The following is an 18045-nucleotide window of genomic DNA, read 5'->3' as shown; positions in this document are numbered from 1 at the left end:
TGCACATAAAACATCATTTAAAAATAACCAGCCCGAAGTGAGGTGAAAGAGGAGAAAAAAACAATCTGAATTATGTCTCCATGTTGCAGCTATTTGGCACAACAGCTGGGTAACAAGCTGGACCGCTGTGCAGAAGTGGTTTTGCCACCACTTTTCATTCTCATTCCTAACTCTGCCAAGATCATGGCCACCTCAGGCTGTGTATGCATCCGTTTCATCATCCAGGTGAGCATGTTTACTGTTTGCAGGCAAGACATATTTTTATTTTAAGCATATGTATTGTTGGCATTTGGTCATGAACAATACTCTTCTTACTCAAACATCTCAAGTGGAAATTCATCAAAGAGCAGTAGCCAATATTCATTGTCCACAGCTGTCACTGTGGTTCAGGCCCAGGACAGATTTTCATGGGGTACAAGAACATGTCAGAAGTTTATTGCCATACTGCAAGATGTGCTCAACAGATAAAAATTGCTAGTACAGTCAAATCTCCCTACTATGCCACCTACCGGGACCGAGCAAAAGTGGCATAGTAGCGAGAGTGGCATAGTAGAGAGGGTTCGTAAAAAAGGCTGCATTTGTTCAAGTTACCCGTCAGTCCAAAGCAGGGGTGGGCAATTAATTTTCCCAAGGGGCCGCATGAGAAATTGGGATGGTTTTAGAGGGCCGGACTAATATAGTTACCTCAGTTTTACCTAATACTGTATGTATAGTATATATACTGGCGGGCGGGCCGGTCACAGACAGGAGGCCTTTGCCCAGGTCTGGTCCAAAGCTCTCAAGAATCGTCGGCTTCGCTCGCTGTCTCCTCTCATTCTCCCCCTCACCTCTTCATCCTCCACCCCTCCCAACCACATCCGCGCACCTGCATCCTGTCGCTAGTCGACCCCTCACACCTTCCCTCTGTCACGTGGCTGTGCCACCCCCCATCGCCAGCCTCCACCCTCCCTGTGTGCGTGCTATGTTCCATCCACCTAACTGCCATGTCCCACACTACCATACAGTATAATAATCGAGCACTGCACGGAATTTCACTTGTGTCTTTTAACAGTCACAAAAAAAGTGACATAGTAGGGAGAGTCTGGGTGGCATAGTAAATTTTTTTTTACATTGAATTTATAGTCGGGACCGAGCAAAAGTGGCATAATACCGAGAGTGGCATAGTAGAGGGGTGGCATAGTAGGGAGATTTGACTGTAGTGAGATTTCACTACCTGTACAGTTTCTTTTTTTCTGCCATGTCGCCAGTATGTTCACTCCAGTCGCCTCATTCCGATAGTCACCAGCAACATGTCATCCAAATCCAATGCAATAAGAAGGTGAGTTAAGTGTCTGGATGTGGAGTGAATTTTTTTTTCAATTGCTCATGCAATTGCAGAGCTATGCACAACAGCTGGCTTTATTGACTAGCATTTGTAAGATCCTGAATGAAGTACATTCATGAAACATGCATGACTCATAGCAGAAACTCAAACAGCAATTGTGATTGAGTGGGTTGTATTGAGAAGTCATATTTCCACTAACTTTTTTTTTTTTTTGTAGAGATCAGAGGAATGTACAGCTCATTCATAATTCTCAGTGCTTATCTCTGTTACCTGCCCACTTACATTCTTAAAGAGCAATCAGGATGTGAACATGTGTATTTTTCAGACAAGCCTGTGAGTTTCTAAATCAGCTGCTTCATTCCTGGGGCACCCACACTTTGGAGAAGCACATTGCCATACTGCAAGATGCCATTCGGCGTGGCATTAGTGATGCTGACTCCGAAGCACGAGCATTTGCCAGAAAGTATGTACAAAGGATAATGCAAAATCCTTTGTACAAGTGAAAATAAACATCTGTACATACCTTGCAATCACATTCCACCAAATCTCTCTCGTGACCTTCATTTCTATTCTTTTGCCTCATTTTATTTTCCATGATTTCCTCATGGGTTTTTAAAAAAAAAAAAAATAAACACATTTCTTACAGTTTGTATCCATTTCAACTCGTTGCTGCCATCTTCTGCCATCAATTTTAAGGAAATGGACTTCAGTTTCCAGATTGTTGTTTGTTTGTAAATATTATATTGTTTCAGAGAATCATGGAATTATAACAAACGTCATCTGTCTTGTCCGTCCACAGAGCATTCTGGGGATTTGCAGAACATTTTAAGTCTCAGGCAGATGCTTTGCTGGGTAGTCTAGATGTGTCAAAGCAGAAAATGCTGCAAGGGGAGTTAAGTAACTCATCCTCTAACAACTCCCTCAACAGTGCAGAAGGTCTGCGTCCTGGAAAACCACGTGCACGGTCTGCTAGTCAGGACCGTGCTCTTCCCAAGTATGGAGGCACACTTGAGTGAGTAAATCTCAGTTTTGTGGGTGTAATGGCAATAACAGTTTTCATAACAGTTTTCAATAAAAAAAAAATTGCTGTTTTTTAATGTTACACTTTTCTTTGTGAATTTCATGCAGTGTAATTATTGCTTTATGTGATTTTGGATTAGTTACTAAGATCACAGTTTTGGGCAAATTCTGTGTATAAAATGTTTTTTTAAAATATTTTAGAGATGTTTTAACATTGAAAAAAATGTCAAGTGATATGTGTATGCATGATCGTGCATTTGATGCCTACTCTTGAAAGGTGTGTGATTGTGCACCTCTGGGTATGTTGTGTCTATGTAGTCTATGTATCTAAAGCACTTAGCTTCCAGCTAATGCTGGGGAAAAATCCCTATATAAGTACACTGCATTATTATTACCATTGTGTTTTATATATGCACAGACGCACAGGATCCACACGTAAGACATCAGCAGCCCGTGTGAGCTCGTCGAGAAGTGATGCAGGCAGTGGTAATGTTAAGATTTTGTTGGTTTCGTCTTTTGTTTATTCTACTCAAAGAGTACTTAGAGCAAGTAAAAGGAACCATTTAAAATAAATAATAAGATGCAAGATGTTTAGCATATTTAAAACAAGATTGTCCTCAGACTGACTTTGCAAATTTTTGAATCATTGAAACCGACATTGACCACCCCGTCATTTCCGTTCAGAAAAAGCTGTTAATTTGACTGTATAATACATTTTTAGAAGCAGATTATATCATTTTATCATTTATTAGAGAGACTTGCAGAAGGAAGTGTCATTGCTAGATCCCAGCAAAGGAGGAATAAGCTGCATTTGATTCTCACTCATGGGCCATGATGCTGACATTTTTGTTGCTGACTGGTGCCTGCATTTTCTTGTCACTTGACTTGCATCATGAGATCAAATGTTAATAAGTTACATTTATTTGAGGTGATACAAAAAGTGGATTTCCAGGGAACTAGTAACTGGAAAGCAGCTAGCTAGGTCATAGTTTTTTTCCGGCATATTTGTTTTGTCACAGAATTAAGATATTCAAGGAGAAAATAACATGTTAGATTACAGACTGAAGAAGAAGGGTGGGGAACATTTCAGACATTTTTATTGTCTTTATTTCCCTTTTTTTCCATAGTAGCAAAAATGTATTTATTTAACTTCATTTAGGTAATTATTGTGGGTATTGGTTTTGAGTTTATAATTAATGGTGTATAAATGTTTATTGTCAATATAATCTATTGATATGCTTTTGGTGTTATTATTTAAATATGTTCTTGGAGAGATTTTAGTTTTAGACATTTTTATGTGCCCATTTCAGTTGTGTTAAATTCTAAGCCCAAAGATAAAAATAAACATTTGATCTCAAGGACATAAAGACATGGCACTAGTAGTATTCCTCAAGGATCTACACAAAAGTGCTCATAACTAAATTAGCCTTCAGGAGTTGACGTGAAAAAGATGTAATATGTCATAATTTTTGCGACTGTTTCAAGAGACTCTTGTAAAGTATATAAGAAAAAGTTAAATATAAGTATGGTCTTGACGTTCTTTGACACAGATGTGGATGTGGAAATAGAGCCTCCCAAAGGTAAGATCTAAGAATGGCCACCTTGAAGGCACTAAGCATCACTGTCTAACACTGTTAGCATCTCCTATCTGCAGAGTTGCAGATGTCTGCTTTGGTTTAACATACACCTGACATAACTGCAAAATTTGGGGATGGTAAGGACAAAATGTATAAATGGGAGATTAATTGCTACAGAGAAACAAGGACTGGTGGAGCCCAAATTTTCATCCATTTATTGGACTGGAATTTACTTTAAGATCTTCCTGTCAGTAAAATAGCTAGGTTAAAACTTGTTTTGTAATCAGGATGGTTACCATGGGCCTGTCTCATTTAAGCTGATGGATAAAACTTCAGGTAAATCCTTTTGAATATGTGGACTATTTTATTACATAAAGGCATGTGAAAGAGTTACAAGAAATGGATTAAAAAATGGAAAGTTTCGTGTATAATCTGCAAACAGCAACACTAGATCTGAAAGTATGTTATTTTGTCATTATGTTATTTCACGCACTGGTTAGTTACAGTTACGTCAGGCTATGAACTTGACCATAACATATATTTTGTTTTATCATCATGAATAAGCTACGCTGTAACAGCTCTTAGTTTGTGTGTAACTGCTCCAAATGCTGCAGTTTGTAATTTCAATCCCTCCTTCCCCCAAATATTGCTTTCTAATCAGAATAACTTAAACCAGAGCAAAAGACAGGTGGCTACTTTGAAAAAATGTACTTTTTAATACAGAAATAAAGAAAAACCTTTTTTTAAGTCGCATGACTTGAGCTCTGGCTTGTGACCTCAAAGCACTGGTGCCAAACTAAAACTGTGTATCAAGCACATTTGTAGTATACAGCTACAGATTTAGTGCTTAAGATTGTGATTACAATGTGTGCTTCCTGCAAGTAGCTGGCTTAATGATGGAAATTTGTTGTTGCACCTGCAACTTGTTCACAATCCATTGCTAAAACTGGAACTGACAAGAGTGTATAGGAGTTGGTGAAGGACGTGGGTGGGTGGGTGGTGGAGTGTCATTGTTCTTGTCTTTCAGATCATTTATGGAAAGTAGGGAGATGATAGAACCCATCCCCACTGCCTCACAGAAAGTCAAAGAAATGGTCAACTGTTTCTTTATTCAGTAGATTATGAGCAACCTTTATTTCAGAGCTTTCAGTTTTGGTTTTACCACAATGGATTTTGGATGAGTTGTTTGGTATCTTTATTTACACTTCTGAAAGTGTGTATACTCATTTTCAACCTTTTTAAAGAAAAAAATCGCAGGCCAGCAGACCAGTCATTTTCATTTGTTTCAATTATTTTCATTTATTGTGGTCATTATTTTTGTGTGTTTTTTTCCCATTGATTTCCAGATGTTAATATACCCATAAGCCCTAGGCAGGCAGTTCCCATTGTTCGCTCGCGGAGTGATGTAGATTTGAGTGGGGTGCAGCCTCGAGTCAACACCAGTAGGCCGCGAGCTTCGACACTGTTAGGCGTGCACAAAATGGAAAAGGGCGCCACTACCTCATTACGTAAGCAAAAGCAGAAGACTACCCTGTCACATTCAGTTGAAAGTCTTAACTTCTGTAGCAGACAGCAGGCTTTGCTATCCACGTGAATGACAGGGTATGGGGAAGTTTTGAGATTACCGGAGTTATTGGAAAATACATTCCTTGCTGGGTTGCATCTTTTGGAAATCTTTGTTTCTGTTTAGAAAAGTTAGTTTCACCAAGGTGAACTCTATGTCAAAGCAAGGAAGAGTTTGGGTGTTGTGAAGGTATGTGGCTGTCAGAAGAGGCAGTGAGATAATCAGTTTACAAATATTGTCTGTACATTGCAGTAAATAGTCTTTAAGTACCATATGACAACCATTGCATTTTACAATTGATAAAAATGTGAACAAGGTTTATGTAAAGTACACTTTAGGGATAAAGTGAAAAAGGGTGCCTTAAGTCAAGTCAGTAGCCTTAAGCATGGGCTCTAGGTGATGCTGCCTGAGATGTATTTGTAGACCAGAGGAAATCAGGGGCCAAACATCTGATGTTGGCTGATAACCTAAGAACTCGTTAGTTCAGGTAGAGAAAGCCAGGTAGATCTTCAGCTTGGATTGGTAAAATGGACAGTGCACACAACTTTAATTACCAAGCAAAACTTTTTTAAATGTTTAAGCTGTTTTTAACAGTTTTTAATTGACTGAGACTTGCATTCTCATATAGTTTCAAATCTATATTAATGACAAAAGCTTATAGACAGGATGTGTTTGCCTTTGAAATGCATGCTGTGGCAGCTTTTTAGCAATGTGTTTGAGCGTCTTGTGTTGGTGTTATTAGGTACTGGTGTTGTGGCACTTGTCCACATTCACTCCAGCTTACCGTTTGGTCCTGCTGTGCTTTCTGTTAGCTTGTTGATTTTTAGTTTGTATCTAGACCATCATTACATACCATTCACACACCAACCATGGTATTAGAGGGGATGGCATACAGTTGTTGCAACTATTTATACCACAAAGCGCTGATTTAAGTACCAGAAGGTGAACATAGGTTCAGATAAAAGGAAATTTTGCTTTTCACCAGGTTTGAAAATAAAAGTAACAGTGGGTATAAAAATGAAGGTAACAGTAGGCATTGTCAGCAGGTGTGAATAGGAATTAACAGTAGCTATTTTCAACAGGTGTAAGCAGACTTGGCTTCTTGGTTTAATTTCTCTTGAGAATGCGACTTCTCTGTTTAACAGAAGCTGATGGGGATTTTACAGACGACCAGACGTTCCCAATAGCACCCCACTTCTCTTGACATACCCGCCTTTCATGTTTTGTAGGTTGCTGGTAATGTAAACCAAAGGTTTTAGGGTGTGTGTATGTGTGGGTGACGGGGTGGGATACAAGTGAAGGAGACACCAAGCGCCAGACACTCAGCTGGCATCGTTGAAGACCATCCCTTCTCCCAGTCATTCCTCCCACTTCCCAACCCAATAACAAATAGATAAGGATGATGTGACTGTGGGAGAGAAGGAGTCGAAGAAGGGAAGTCGCATCTTGCATTTATTGGCATCGACAGGGTAATGTATCCTGTGAGGATAACTACGAATGACACGCTGATGTCTTGGAATGAGCCTTCGTGATTCAACAGCACCATCTTAAACAAATGAACGTTTTTTAAATTTGCATTTTGATGTTATTTGTATCTAAATAGCAAAGTCCGCTGTAGCACCTACCGTCGTGTTTCATTACAAACATGGCGGAGCTGTGACGTCGCGTCGTTTGCAGGACGATACCCTCACACTATCGTTCGCTTTAAGCCGTCACCCAAACCATGAGATGAACACTAATTCCAACAGCTTAAATTTGCTTCAACAGTACAAATTGACAAAGTGAACACCCTTTGCAACCTTCCTGACTTTATATCCAGACAAGGATTAGGGCGGTCCGGTGGCGCAACGGTTAGCGTTGGGTTAGCTGTCGTCAGCTCCAATGGCGTAGGAACCGGGGTAAAGGGGGCGGGGTCAACGGCCGATCAAAACGGATAATGAGGAGTAAAGAATGTGAACGTCGATAATTGTTTCCCCCACACTTCCCCTCCAAGCTGAGCATCTTCCTACGTCACTAATCTCTCGTCTCGGGGCTCGCTGTTCGTTCTGCCTATGGCATCTGTTTACAGGGCTGGCTGCCTTACCGTGATATAACCTTAGTTCCTGGCTCGGCGTAAAATACTCCCCTCCCCAAGGATTAAACTTCACTCTGTACAGCTTTCGCCTGTGACTCGACAAAGTTTGAGAGGGAGGGGGCGAAAAGCTTTTGAAAGTGAGACGTGATAGTTTTTAGGTGCTGTGTAGTTGGATGTAATATACTGCCGATGTTTTTCTCAATGAGGCATACAAGCGTGCGCACGCACTCTGTCGCTTCAGTGTGAAGAATAGTCACCAAACTTGGTTCAAGTTTGTGAATAAGGATAGACGTGAATTTAAAAAAAAAGCAAACAGAAAACTTTGTGATTCCGCCTACCGCTTACTTGCGCCAGGAGACTATTATTTTGGCTCCACCTGTCAGCGCGTATCCTACTGACTACCGAAGGTAGTTACCCTGGGTATCTATTAATCTTAGTACACGCCAGGGTTAGTCAGTCTTGCCAGCGTTCACGGGGAGTCCCTCCTTCCCCTTTTATGGGCACTCAGCCACACTATGAACACTGTTATCTGATACTTTCAAGACAGTTTACTGTTACTTACCCTCAGTAACGTTTTCCCTTTACAGTTTAAAAAGAGTGTAGGGGAGCAAGTAACTGGGTGAGCAGCCACACCAGAATAGTCTTTGATGTTCGGTTTATCATCCTCTAACCCTGGCCCCTGTCTGAGGGAAATGGGCTAGATGTGACTTCTTGCCTGATGGCATTAAAGCTTTGAGATACATTCCCCGCCCCTTACACATGAGCTGTGCTGCTGGACAAGGGCTGCCCTGTCATTCCCCAGATTAACACAGTCTTGTGGGAGGAGCTTTTGACGTGTCCTGCCAAGAAAGCTGTCGAAGGCTTGTGAATGCCTTTTGGAAGTAGGAAGGGAAGGGAGCATTGCCTTGATCGCTTCTGTGGGTGTGTGAAATTGCTGCAGTCACCTGTGAGAAAATAGACACAGCTGTTTACTTTTTCGTGTGTGAATCCAAGAGACCTCAATAACGCAAAACTGGGCGTAAAGTAATAAATGGATTGTGCAGATAGCCAGCAGATGCAAGAAGACAGAACAGAACATGTGTTATAAGAAACACATAAAAGGTACCATGCTTATACAGACATAAAGGTTTGTTGCATAGGTTGAATGAAAGAAGCAGATAAACATTCATTGTCGCACTCTTATGTGAGCAATGTGGGTCGAGGGTGTTTTGTGCCCTGATGCAGTGACACAATGTCTTAGAAGAACCTGTCCAGCAGTTGACCCAGCCAGGACTGGGCAAGACCAATGCCACTGGCAGACCAACCACAAGCCTTGGAAAGGCGCAGCTGTGGACGACTCAGCAAGTGGGAAACATTCTTTAACTTGGACATCTTGGTGCAGGAAGCTGAAAATGGTGATGGATTCTGGGAAGTTTCAGGCACTGCAGAGTCTGACCTTGATCATTTGTCACCAGAGGTTTCCTTGTCCCAGGGGCAGTGCTCCACAGCAGGTGGTGATGACAGGCCTGTGCACAAGCTGTTTGTCATCAGGGATTATGAAGATGGAGGTGGAAGGGAGAGATTTACAAATTATCCTTACAGCATACCACCAGGGCACACAACAAGGTCTTCTATAGGGGAAGATGTTGAAAACTTTGGCTTGTCTGAAACATTAAAGGAGGGCCCAGAGTCCAAAAGCTGTGAGCTAGTTCCAGGTCAGAGAGAGCCATACTATAAACAGAATGAAACTGAAAGATAGCAGACCTGTCACAGTGTGACAAATGCACCAGAGCACTGTCAGAAACTGCTAGGGAATTATCAGGGCTAGATTCTGGACAGACTGACACAGAGCCTGATTCTAACGTGGCAGAGGGTTTTCAAACAACAGGCTGCCCCAGATCAGAATCCTACGAAGTAGAAGTGTTTGACAAGCGAGGGAAGGCAGCCAAGTCTGTTCATTTCTCAATATTTCCTTACATCATTGAAATCCCAGGTAAAAGCATGGCAGAGTTTGTTTTTAAGCTTACAGTTTGGGTCTTGCTGAAGTTTACACCTGCTGACAGTGTTAGAACTGATTTAAAAAAGTGAAACATAGTTAATTTTGAAATATCTCAATTTCTTTTTTCAAGTAATCACATATTTTAAAATACTTGCCAGATATTTCAACTTTTTTGTGGCAAGAAAAGGGGTAAAAGTTTTTAAAAACACACTATGTTAAAATGTATTTTTGTTGAGCAAGCTATGAAAACATTGAATGCATTGTTGGGATGGGGTAGTAATTTGTTAGGAAGGAGCTTTTTGAGTAGGCACTGGTTATTATAATGGGCAGGGCTTCTGCTAAGGCTAAATTCTTTGGGGTCCCTGGGACCCCTTCTTCAGATTTTTAAGGGGTCCCTGTTCTTCGCCCAACTTTGGAGGGGACCCCATTGACGAAAATTGAAGGGGTCCTTCGAACTTATAATGCGTACTGTACGCAATTTTTTGCGTAAGCAGAAGCCCTGATGGGTGTAAAAAATGTTTCTTTTTTCAGACAACATTTATTAAGCTTTAGCAGAAATGTTCAACTCTCTGGACAAGAGTTTTTGATTATAACAATTGATTCAAGTCAGTCCTTCTGTTTGCAGCTTGACACTTTTTTGAATGTTTTAATATTTGTGAAAAGAAATAAATGTAACATTCTGCTATTTCAAGTATTGCATCCTTAAGATGTTTACCTCTAGTTGGTCATAACTTTCTCTTGCCAGCTTGTATTGTTTGAATGCTTTTATTTGTGTGCTGTACTTCTTAAGTCTCTTTCATGATTTGCTTGTACACACCTGTCTGCAGCAGCAGTGACATGCAAAGCTTGATGCTGACCTCACAGTTTTCTTTGCAGCACGACAGAAATCTAGCAGTCTGGGTACTAGTAAAGCTGTTTCAAATCTTGTTACTCCGGAGAGGGCAGGCCGCACTCGATCTCGGATAGGCGTGTCTCAGTCCCAGCGTGAGTACAGGGGCCACTGCTGTCAGTCCCATTATCTTAGGTAGATGTGACTGCCATTGACTTGAAAAAAGCATGAGCAGAAGTTTGTTTGATGCTGAAGGTCCAGATGTTACCACTGGGAGGAGGGAGGGGGCAAAAAGCAACGAATTGAATCGATATATAATGTTGTTGTTTTGGTTTTTTTTTTGGCTTAAGTTGTAACATAATCTTGATTTGAAAAGAAAAGATTTTCCTTTGAAGAATAAAACTTAGTTGATTTTATATCTCCACATCCTTGTTTTGGAAATGAAAGTGGTAACTGCTAGACCGGTCAGTCTTATGGATGGGCTGAATAGGGTGAGGTGTTTGTGGAGGACCCATGCATGCTCCCCCTGCACTTGTTTAGGATTAGACATAATTAAGACTGAAATGCTGTTAAAATATTTAGCACTCATGTAACTCACTGTATCCATTGAATAAGTGGCCAGAGGGAATCTCAAAGTATTTGTACTATATCCACTTGTTAAATGGGCTGGCAGCACCTTTCCACTATATTTACAGCAGTGGTCGAAGCAGGATTTAACTTGAATGTTTAAAGTTTAATTTCTAGGCTAATGTATCCTGGATGCTAATTGTCCACATCAATGGCAAGCGTTAAACATGGAGTGTTTCTCATAGCCAGCTCTCCATGGTTTCTAGGCTAGCTGATTAATGGGTGCCGCTTATTCACCTTATTAGTTGCAAGCAGACAGTGTATTTCAGGTCAAGGGCTCACTCTGTACACAAGCAGCATGTAAGCGCATACACTCCCTTTAAAGACCATTTGCATTCTTGTATAGCAGGTTCAGACAATGTCCTCTTCCTGCCCTACTTTTATTTCCTCTTTTTCTTATAAATCCTCTTTCACAGCAAGCATGTGTTTGAGTGGCAGGCCTTGCATGCCTTGCTTTAGTGCAGTCCTTCTGTTCAGCAACATGGCCAGAGCTTTAGGTAAACTGCTTCCTTAGTCACCCTCTTCAAGAAGGGGAGGGGAAAAACATGACTCAACCCCCATCCCCCTGATTTCTGTTTTGTGTTTGCTTTATCTAAGTGGATTTAAGTCAGATTGTGGTGGAAAGTAATGTAACTCATAGTTTGAACTCTTTTATGTTGCATCATATGTCTGCAAGGAATTTTGTTTTCTTGTGCTTGGAATGGCACTGTATGAAAGATTGTGCTTAGCTTCAACTTTAATGCATAGTTGTGAATTTTTTTCCCCGAGCATAGTTTGATCAGCTTTCAGTTGTAAAGTTAGTCAAAATGCAGGGACCTGAAGGGAAGAAGTCAGTTTTATTCTATTCCCCTCTTAAAATGGAGCCCGGAAGGTCTTTTGTCAACAGCATCCTTTCAGATGTTGCTAATGGTAGGCTTGGGAAGTAGATGAGTTCTGAGAATAGATAGCTCAAGAAATGTAAATGTAGTTGCAGTTTTCAGTTATAATAGTGGCAGGTTCTGCAATTTTTGTCTTTTGAAGAGACAAGACGTGAGTACTAAACAAGAGACTGGTATTTTTCCAATTTTTAAAAAAAGTTTAGAGTTGATTTTTCCATAAAAACTCTAATCTACATAATATTTTAAATTGCACATTAGTACCTAACATGCACATTCGCAAGAAATGTTTCTTGGTTGGACTAACTGTTGCAAGTTACTTTTGTTTTTAGTAGACTGATTTTAAATAATATTTTAACAACTTTATGTCTCCAAAATATTTGTGCTTAATCTCTGTTATTATTATACACAAATAGTCAGAAGCATATTCACTTTGTAACTCATGTGTTTTCTATGATAACTAACATCTTATACGAATATTGTATCTTTCATTTTATATAAACACATTAAAATAATTTTATATTGATAGTAATGTTAATAACATGTCCATTTCAATATTGTTAATGAATAATAATCATATGAGAAAAATTAATATTAGTTATAAATAATATTGGATGCATTTACCTATGAATATGTACACTTGTGCTGGCCATGATATAGCCCCAGTTGCTGGCACGGCAGTAAACACAAATAAACAAACACTTGTGCTCACTGGGATCCCACACGTGCTAAGTGCTCACACGCACACATATATATATGCATGTCTGGAATTACAATTAGGTGAATCATATCTGAATTTATTTATATGTATTATGTTCTGCATTTAATACAGTGAAATATTTTGTATTAAAATGATCAAAATGTTTAAAATGGTGTCACAGTTTTGAAAAAGCATCATGGACTTTGACATTTAGATATGAAGTCAAATTGTGGCACATGTTTCTTTGTGTTGTCAGTTTTTCTACTTGCTTTTTAAAGAGTTTTGTTGTGGATTTTGAATGTTAATTGCTTAATATGCATGGTGTTAATATACTTCAATGATATAAAAATTACTGATCTGTAAAAATGTTTGAAAAGAAAGCATACTGTTTATATTTGATTTGTTTCTTTGAGACAAAATGATATAAAAGTTACTGGTCTGGGAAAGAAAGCATGCTGTTTGTATTTGATGTTTTGTTTCTTTGAGACAATACATTTTGAATAAGCTTCTTTGTTTTGTGTAGATTTGGAGGAGGTCTTGCTTATGTATATAATGGTCTTATCATGGGGGTTTTTTTTTTGGTCACCTGGCAACAGCGGGCAGTAGGTCCACATCACCTTCATCACGAGGAAGCTATCTGACACACACAGGTGGGGCATCGCGTGATCCCATGACTCCTAAAGGCAAGCGCCGTTCAGGCATTCCAAGAAGTCAGGGGACCAGTCGAGAAGCAAGCCCTAATAGGGTAGCCTATGGTAAGACTCTCAATAGAGATGAAAGTTAAGAAGGTTTGGCAGTGCTTTTTGTTAATTTTGATTTAATTACTTGCTTTCTGAGTTCTGTAATGATGGATTGGTAAAGGTAATTCCCTAATCTTTTTTTAGATTGGGAAGTGAGATGTTAGAGACTTAACTTTCCTTGGGGCAAAGGTAGTGTGAGGGTGGTGGCCATCTCCTCTCCCTTGCTGCTTTACCTTCCCCATCCCTTTGTAGAATCAGGTACCCATTCTTGGCAACTGAGGCAACTGGGGGAAATTTGTCCTCAGAGGTATTGAACCAGTGCCATTCTCAGTACAGCAGGTAGTGCTCTAACCACTCATCTATCTGCTTCGTCAAGGAAAAGTTGAGATCATAATGTAGTAGGAGGTGGGTAGAGAATTACATATTGTAAGAAATCCATAGTGAGAACAAAATCATTGCCAGTAATTTTCCTGTTCAGGGCGTGAGCGGCGGTTGAGTGGAAGTAAAATTCCTGGCACATCAGGAGGTTTAATTTCACAGAGAGTTTTACGCCCTGGCTCAGATGTGGAAGATGCCCTTCATGATGCTCTGGTGAGGATGTATTATTTGATCCCAAGATTTACGTGGTACACTTTGTGAATTGGTAGTATTCTCTTCCCATTCCTCCTTGAAAGCAGCTTTTGTATGGTACATTTGTTTTTATTTCCTGCAGTCACGCCCAGGGAGAAAACGCTATGATATGTATGACTCGGATGATGCGGCCAGTGAGACATCCAGTGTGTGCTCTGAACGCTCTTACAGTTCATACAGTGGACGTACTTCAGAGGTTTGTACAGTCACATCTTGCATGTGTATAGAGATACCAGGCTAATCTGAATAGACCCTGATTTTTGTGTGATGAAATATTGTCATTTCCAGTCTACAGTTCACCTGTCAGCATCTTAAGTGTGAACAGTATGTGAGGCTTTTTTTTCCCAAAGTCACTATCTTCACAATTTTTTATAATTACAGTGGCCCGGGTGATTCATGATATTTAAAATAAATACATGTGTGAGTGCTTGTATGCATATGTATGTGCTTCATGAATGTATCTGTAAACTACCTTTAGAACACAGTTAACCTTCTTAGCTTTGGGAAAATAGGCAAAAAATCATGGTAACTAGCAATAGAACAGGACACTGCATGTTAACTGTTGTTACATAAAATACTAAGCTTGAATAATGCTTGGGGTTAATACGAAGGAGGTCAGGAACGGAAATTTCTGCTGAGCTCTGTTGTGTACATCCTTATGCTGTGACTTTCCTTGAAGCTTTTAATTGGTTCTGCGGTTGCTTGGCTGATTTATTTGACGTATTTAAATTTTAAATATTTTTGCATTCTTGTGCATTTCAAGGTGGTGTAGCTATGTGGGAAAAGGGGGACGATTATAATTGCCAACATAGGCAGACTGGTGGAATAACATATTATTGCTAACATTATAGGAAAATGTTTGTCATAAATATGTGGCAGAAATAAATACTGATGTGAAGAAACAATATGTATATCTAGAAAAATCCTTCTGCCTCTAATATCTGTAACATTTTTTTTGTTTTGAACCCTCTGAACCTCTCAAACCTTGGGTGTCTCAAACTTTCACCAGTATAACCTTTGACTCCCTAACAGTTTTCTTTTTAATACAACATTAATTTTGAAGCGAAGAAATTGAAATTGAGACTTACAAGAAGAATTCTATAAGCTGATTTAGCTTATTCTTGGGTTTCTAGTTCATAATTTATATAAGGTTATATCATTGCTAATGCTACACAATTGTTACTGCTGGTCATCAGATGGAAATGACCTTTGCTTCCATATTTTGACATACTTGACAGATCAGCTCTAGTTTTATGTTTCATTGTGACATATACATTCTTGTAAACTTTTCTCTCATTTACATAAAGTGAAAAACTTCAAGTGATTGTAGTTTAGCAGTCCAGCATCTGAGAATCATGAGTAATCAGTAAGCAGAACTTAAGCTGTAGCCGTTGTATTTGCCACCTGGTAGAGGATTAGCTTAGTTTAGTGGTGTTCATAAAAAGCTTTTACAACCACAAACTGATTTACAGTCCCATGGATTATAATGTAAAGTATTGTTACAGCACATGCGACCCTCTTAAGAAGTTATTTACAATGCAGGTGTTATATAAAGGCTGTGATACCAAATGCTGCTTACAGCTATGCAATAAAGTCATTACAAACAATAATTGTTCATATAACTAGTTTTCCCTGACCTCATTATTTCAGGTAAGTTAAAACTTGAGTCTACTAAATGTGTGTTTCATTACTGTCACCTACAATATAAAGCATAGTCTGTGATAAGTGAACAGTTCACAAATGAAACTACGGGTGTGGCTAGATTTTGAGGGATAGGAAGATTTAAAAAAAAAGGAAAAAAAAAGATGAAAGATTCCTCAGAGCTAAAAAAAATGTTCCCCACCTTTATTTTTGTGGTATCCACTTCACGTGGGATGAAACACAGACCTCCTCTGATGTGATGGATGGTCGTCATGTCAAGGTACTGTGGCAGCAGTGTTCAGTGTCTTGTTTTGCAGATTATTCTCTTGGGTTTTTCTTTCCTTGTTCATCTTTCCTTGTTCATTAACACTAGTTACTAGTTAACACTGGCTCATCGTTCTGTTAGTAATTTGCTTTTTGGGTTCTTTTTCATTTTGTCTTGTTGATGCTTATGTCTCTGTAAAAGATTAGGTCATAATCAAAATTCAGGTTAAGAGTTTTATCATGAAAACTGATAGGCTGAAAGGCCACTCCCTCCCCACCTCCCCATTTTATTGGCTGCTTGGCTGAGGCCTTGAAGAAAAATGTACTTGTTCTTTATTGGCTACCTGTTGAAAGGAGATTTTAAAATACTCTGACATAAATATCATTAGAATTCTATCAATACTGCTGTAAAGTTGTTGTAATTGGCTATTTTTCCAGCTTTTGCTCAGACATGTGTGTATTGAGTGGTTCAATGAAAATGCTGGCATTGTGAGAGCTTTTAAAAGTGCCTCTTCCTGTTACATATATTCCATTTCACTAGAGAACTATGATTATTTTGAAAGTATGACCTACATGTTAAAGGGCGAATTAAACCTGTTAGCTTGACCCAGTTCAGAATGCATTGAGCATGAAGTGGCTACATAAGACATCATCATCATAATCATTATCTTTATCAGTTGTGCTCGTATTTGATGCTTTCCTTTATTCGTTTTCTTTATTCTTTATTTTTTTGACAAAAAATTAGAATGAACTCTGCTCTTGCTAGTCAGAGTTTTGTCTTGTATTTAAATAGTATTATTGGGTATTCCTGAGTTGCACCTAAATTTTCTTTTTAACGAAAGAAAATTTAGAGCTATCTTGCTTGGCTTGTTTGCATTTAAAGAAAAGATTTTTAAACTTTTACTAACAAATATTCATTTTGTTATTTGACTTTCAAGTAAAAGATAGTTTTGCTTCACACCTCAGTGCATTGTTAATTATTTTGTATTTGTCATCATATAAAGGTATAATTTAAGAGTGGGTGGGCTTTGAGGCATGAGTGATTGCCAGATTAGAAGGTTTTACAAGTTACAGTCAAAGAGAAATGCCACAGAGGCTGTAAGTATGTGAATTTGCATGTCCATTCCTGCATCTTATGTGAAGGTCCTATGAGGTGGATATTATCTAATGTGAGGTCAGAGTGAAAGATATTCAAGACTAGAAAAGGGCTAAAGCGATTTTGAAAGAACCCTGTTCTTGTTCACAGGACATGCAGGAGATATTGGCATTATTGGGCAGTGGTTCCTACACAGAGAGAAAAGACGGACTTGTGTCACTGCAGCATCTTCTTCGATCAGGCAGATATCTAAGGTAATGGGTGGACAGGGTGCATACGAGAGAGAGAAGATGCAAGCTTGTGTTTTATTTTCTTTTTTGTTTTTAAATAGATATTATTTCTGTCGTGAGGTAGTGTAGACATTTTCTGCTGTTTACTTTTTAGTTTTGTCCATCTTATTATGTTTCTTAATAAGTTTTCCATAAAGTTGTACATTTCTGATAAAAAAAGTTACATCATGTATAATGTTACTTACTCCAAAACATGAAGCATTTTTCTTTTTTGTTTTCAGCCGTGTTGAACTGAAGAAAGTTACAGAGATCTTCTCACGAATGTTTCATGATCCACATAGCAAGGCAAGCAGACTGTTCTTAGTTATTGTGTACTTGCGTGTATCTGCATGCATGAAAATCTGTATGAATATGCATATGAAGTTTAAATTTCATTCAGCTTGCTGATTTATGAGTCTTTTAATATTGACGATAACAAAAGTTTAAAAAATTTAGCTTGTTACATAATTTTAAGTGGTAAATAAATTATTGAGATGTTTTGGAGAGTGTAACTTGTACATTTGCTTTTTAAAAAAAAATCTAATGGGTTTATTGTAGCTTGATGAATGCTTGCAGGTGTTTAGCATATTTTTGGACACTCTTGTGGACCTGGCTATGATCCATGCGCGGGATCTGACTGATTGGCTGTATATTTTGTTGACGCGCCTTCTGAACAAGACTGGTACTGATATGCTGGGCTCTGTCTTGGCCAAGCTCCAGCGTACCTTGGATACTATCAAGTGCGTATACATTCTGCACTAATAGTGTTCTTTTCATATCAGTGTAAAATCTGGGATGACAATTCCTTTTGTCTGTCACCAGAGAAATGACAATATT

General features: G+C 38.9%; 1 protein-coding gene across 27 annotated transcripts in view; it reads left to right on the top strand.

The window, feature by feature from the left end:
• LOC112554591 (CLIP-associating protein 1-like) overlaps nucleotides 1-18045 on the top strand; it is an 85870-nt gene that overhangs the window by 49842 nt on the left and 17983 nt on the right. For 17 of the 27 annotated variants that reach the window (XM_025222545.1, XM_025222530.1, XM_025222486.1 and 14 more), the window contains 16 exons: nucleotides 90-225; nucleotides 1248-1318; nucleotides 1650-1787; nucleotides 2124-2336; nucleotides 2763-2830; nucleotides 3895-3924; nucleotides 5268-5429; nucleotides 10414-10521; nucleotides 12014-12022; nucleotides 13165-13323; nucleotides 13787-13899; nucleotides 14021-14134; nucleotides 15824-15859; nucleotides 17090-17193; nucleotides 17451-17514; nucleotides 17785-17948. In XM_025222545.1, the coding sequence (XP_025078330.1) occupies nucleotides 90-225; nucleotides 1248-1318; nucleotides 1650-1787; nucleotides 2124-2336; nucleotides 2763-2830; nucleotides 3895-3924; nucleotides 5268-5429; nucleotides 10414-10521; nucleotides 12014-12022; nucleotides 13165-13323; nucleotides 13787-13899; nucleotides 14021-14134; nucleotides 15824-15859; nucleotides 17090-17193; nucleotides 17451-17514; nucleotides 17785-17948 (1689 nt within the window). The remainder of the gene's footprint in view (nucleotides 1-89; nucleotides 226-1247; nucleotides 1319-1649; nucleotides 1788-2123; nucleotides 2337-2762; nucleotides 2831-3894; nucleotides 3925-5267; nucleotides 5430-10413; nucleotides 10522-12013; nucleotides 12023-13164; nucleotides 13324-13786; nucleotides 13900-14020; nucleotides 14135-15823; nucleotides 15860-17089; nucleotides 17194-17450; nucleotides 17515-17784; nucleotides 17949-18045) is intronic. The other 10 variants (XM_025222495.1, XM_025222668.1, XM_025222538.1 and 7 more) reach the window with 9 other exon arrangements.

The sequence above is a fragment of the Pomacea canaliculata genome, linkage group LG2 (assembly GCF_003073045.1).
Source record: "Pomacea canaliculata isolate SZHN2017 linkage group LG2, ASM307304v1, whole genome shotgun sequence".
NCBI classification, from domain to species: Eukaryota; Metazoa; Mollusca; class Gastropoda; order Architaenioglossa; family Ampullariidae; genus Pomacea; species Pomacea canaliculata.
Note: the sequence above shows the minus strand (reverse complement) of the source record. Positions and strands in the feature narration are given on the sequence as shown.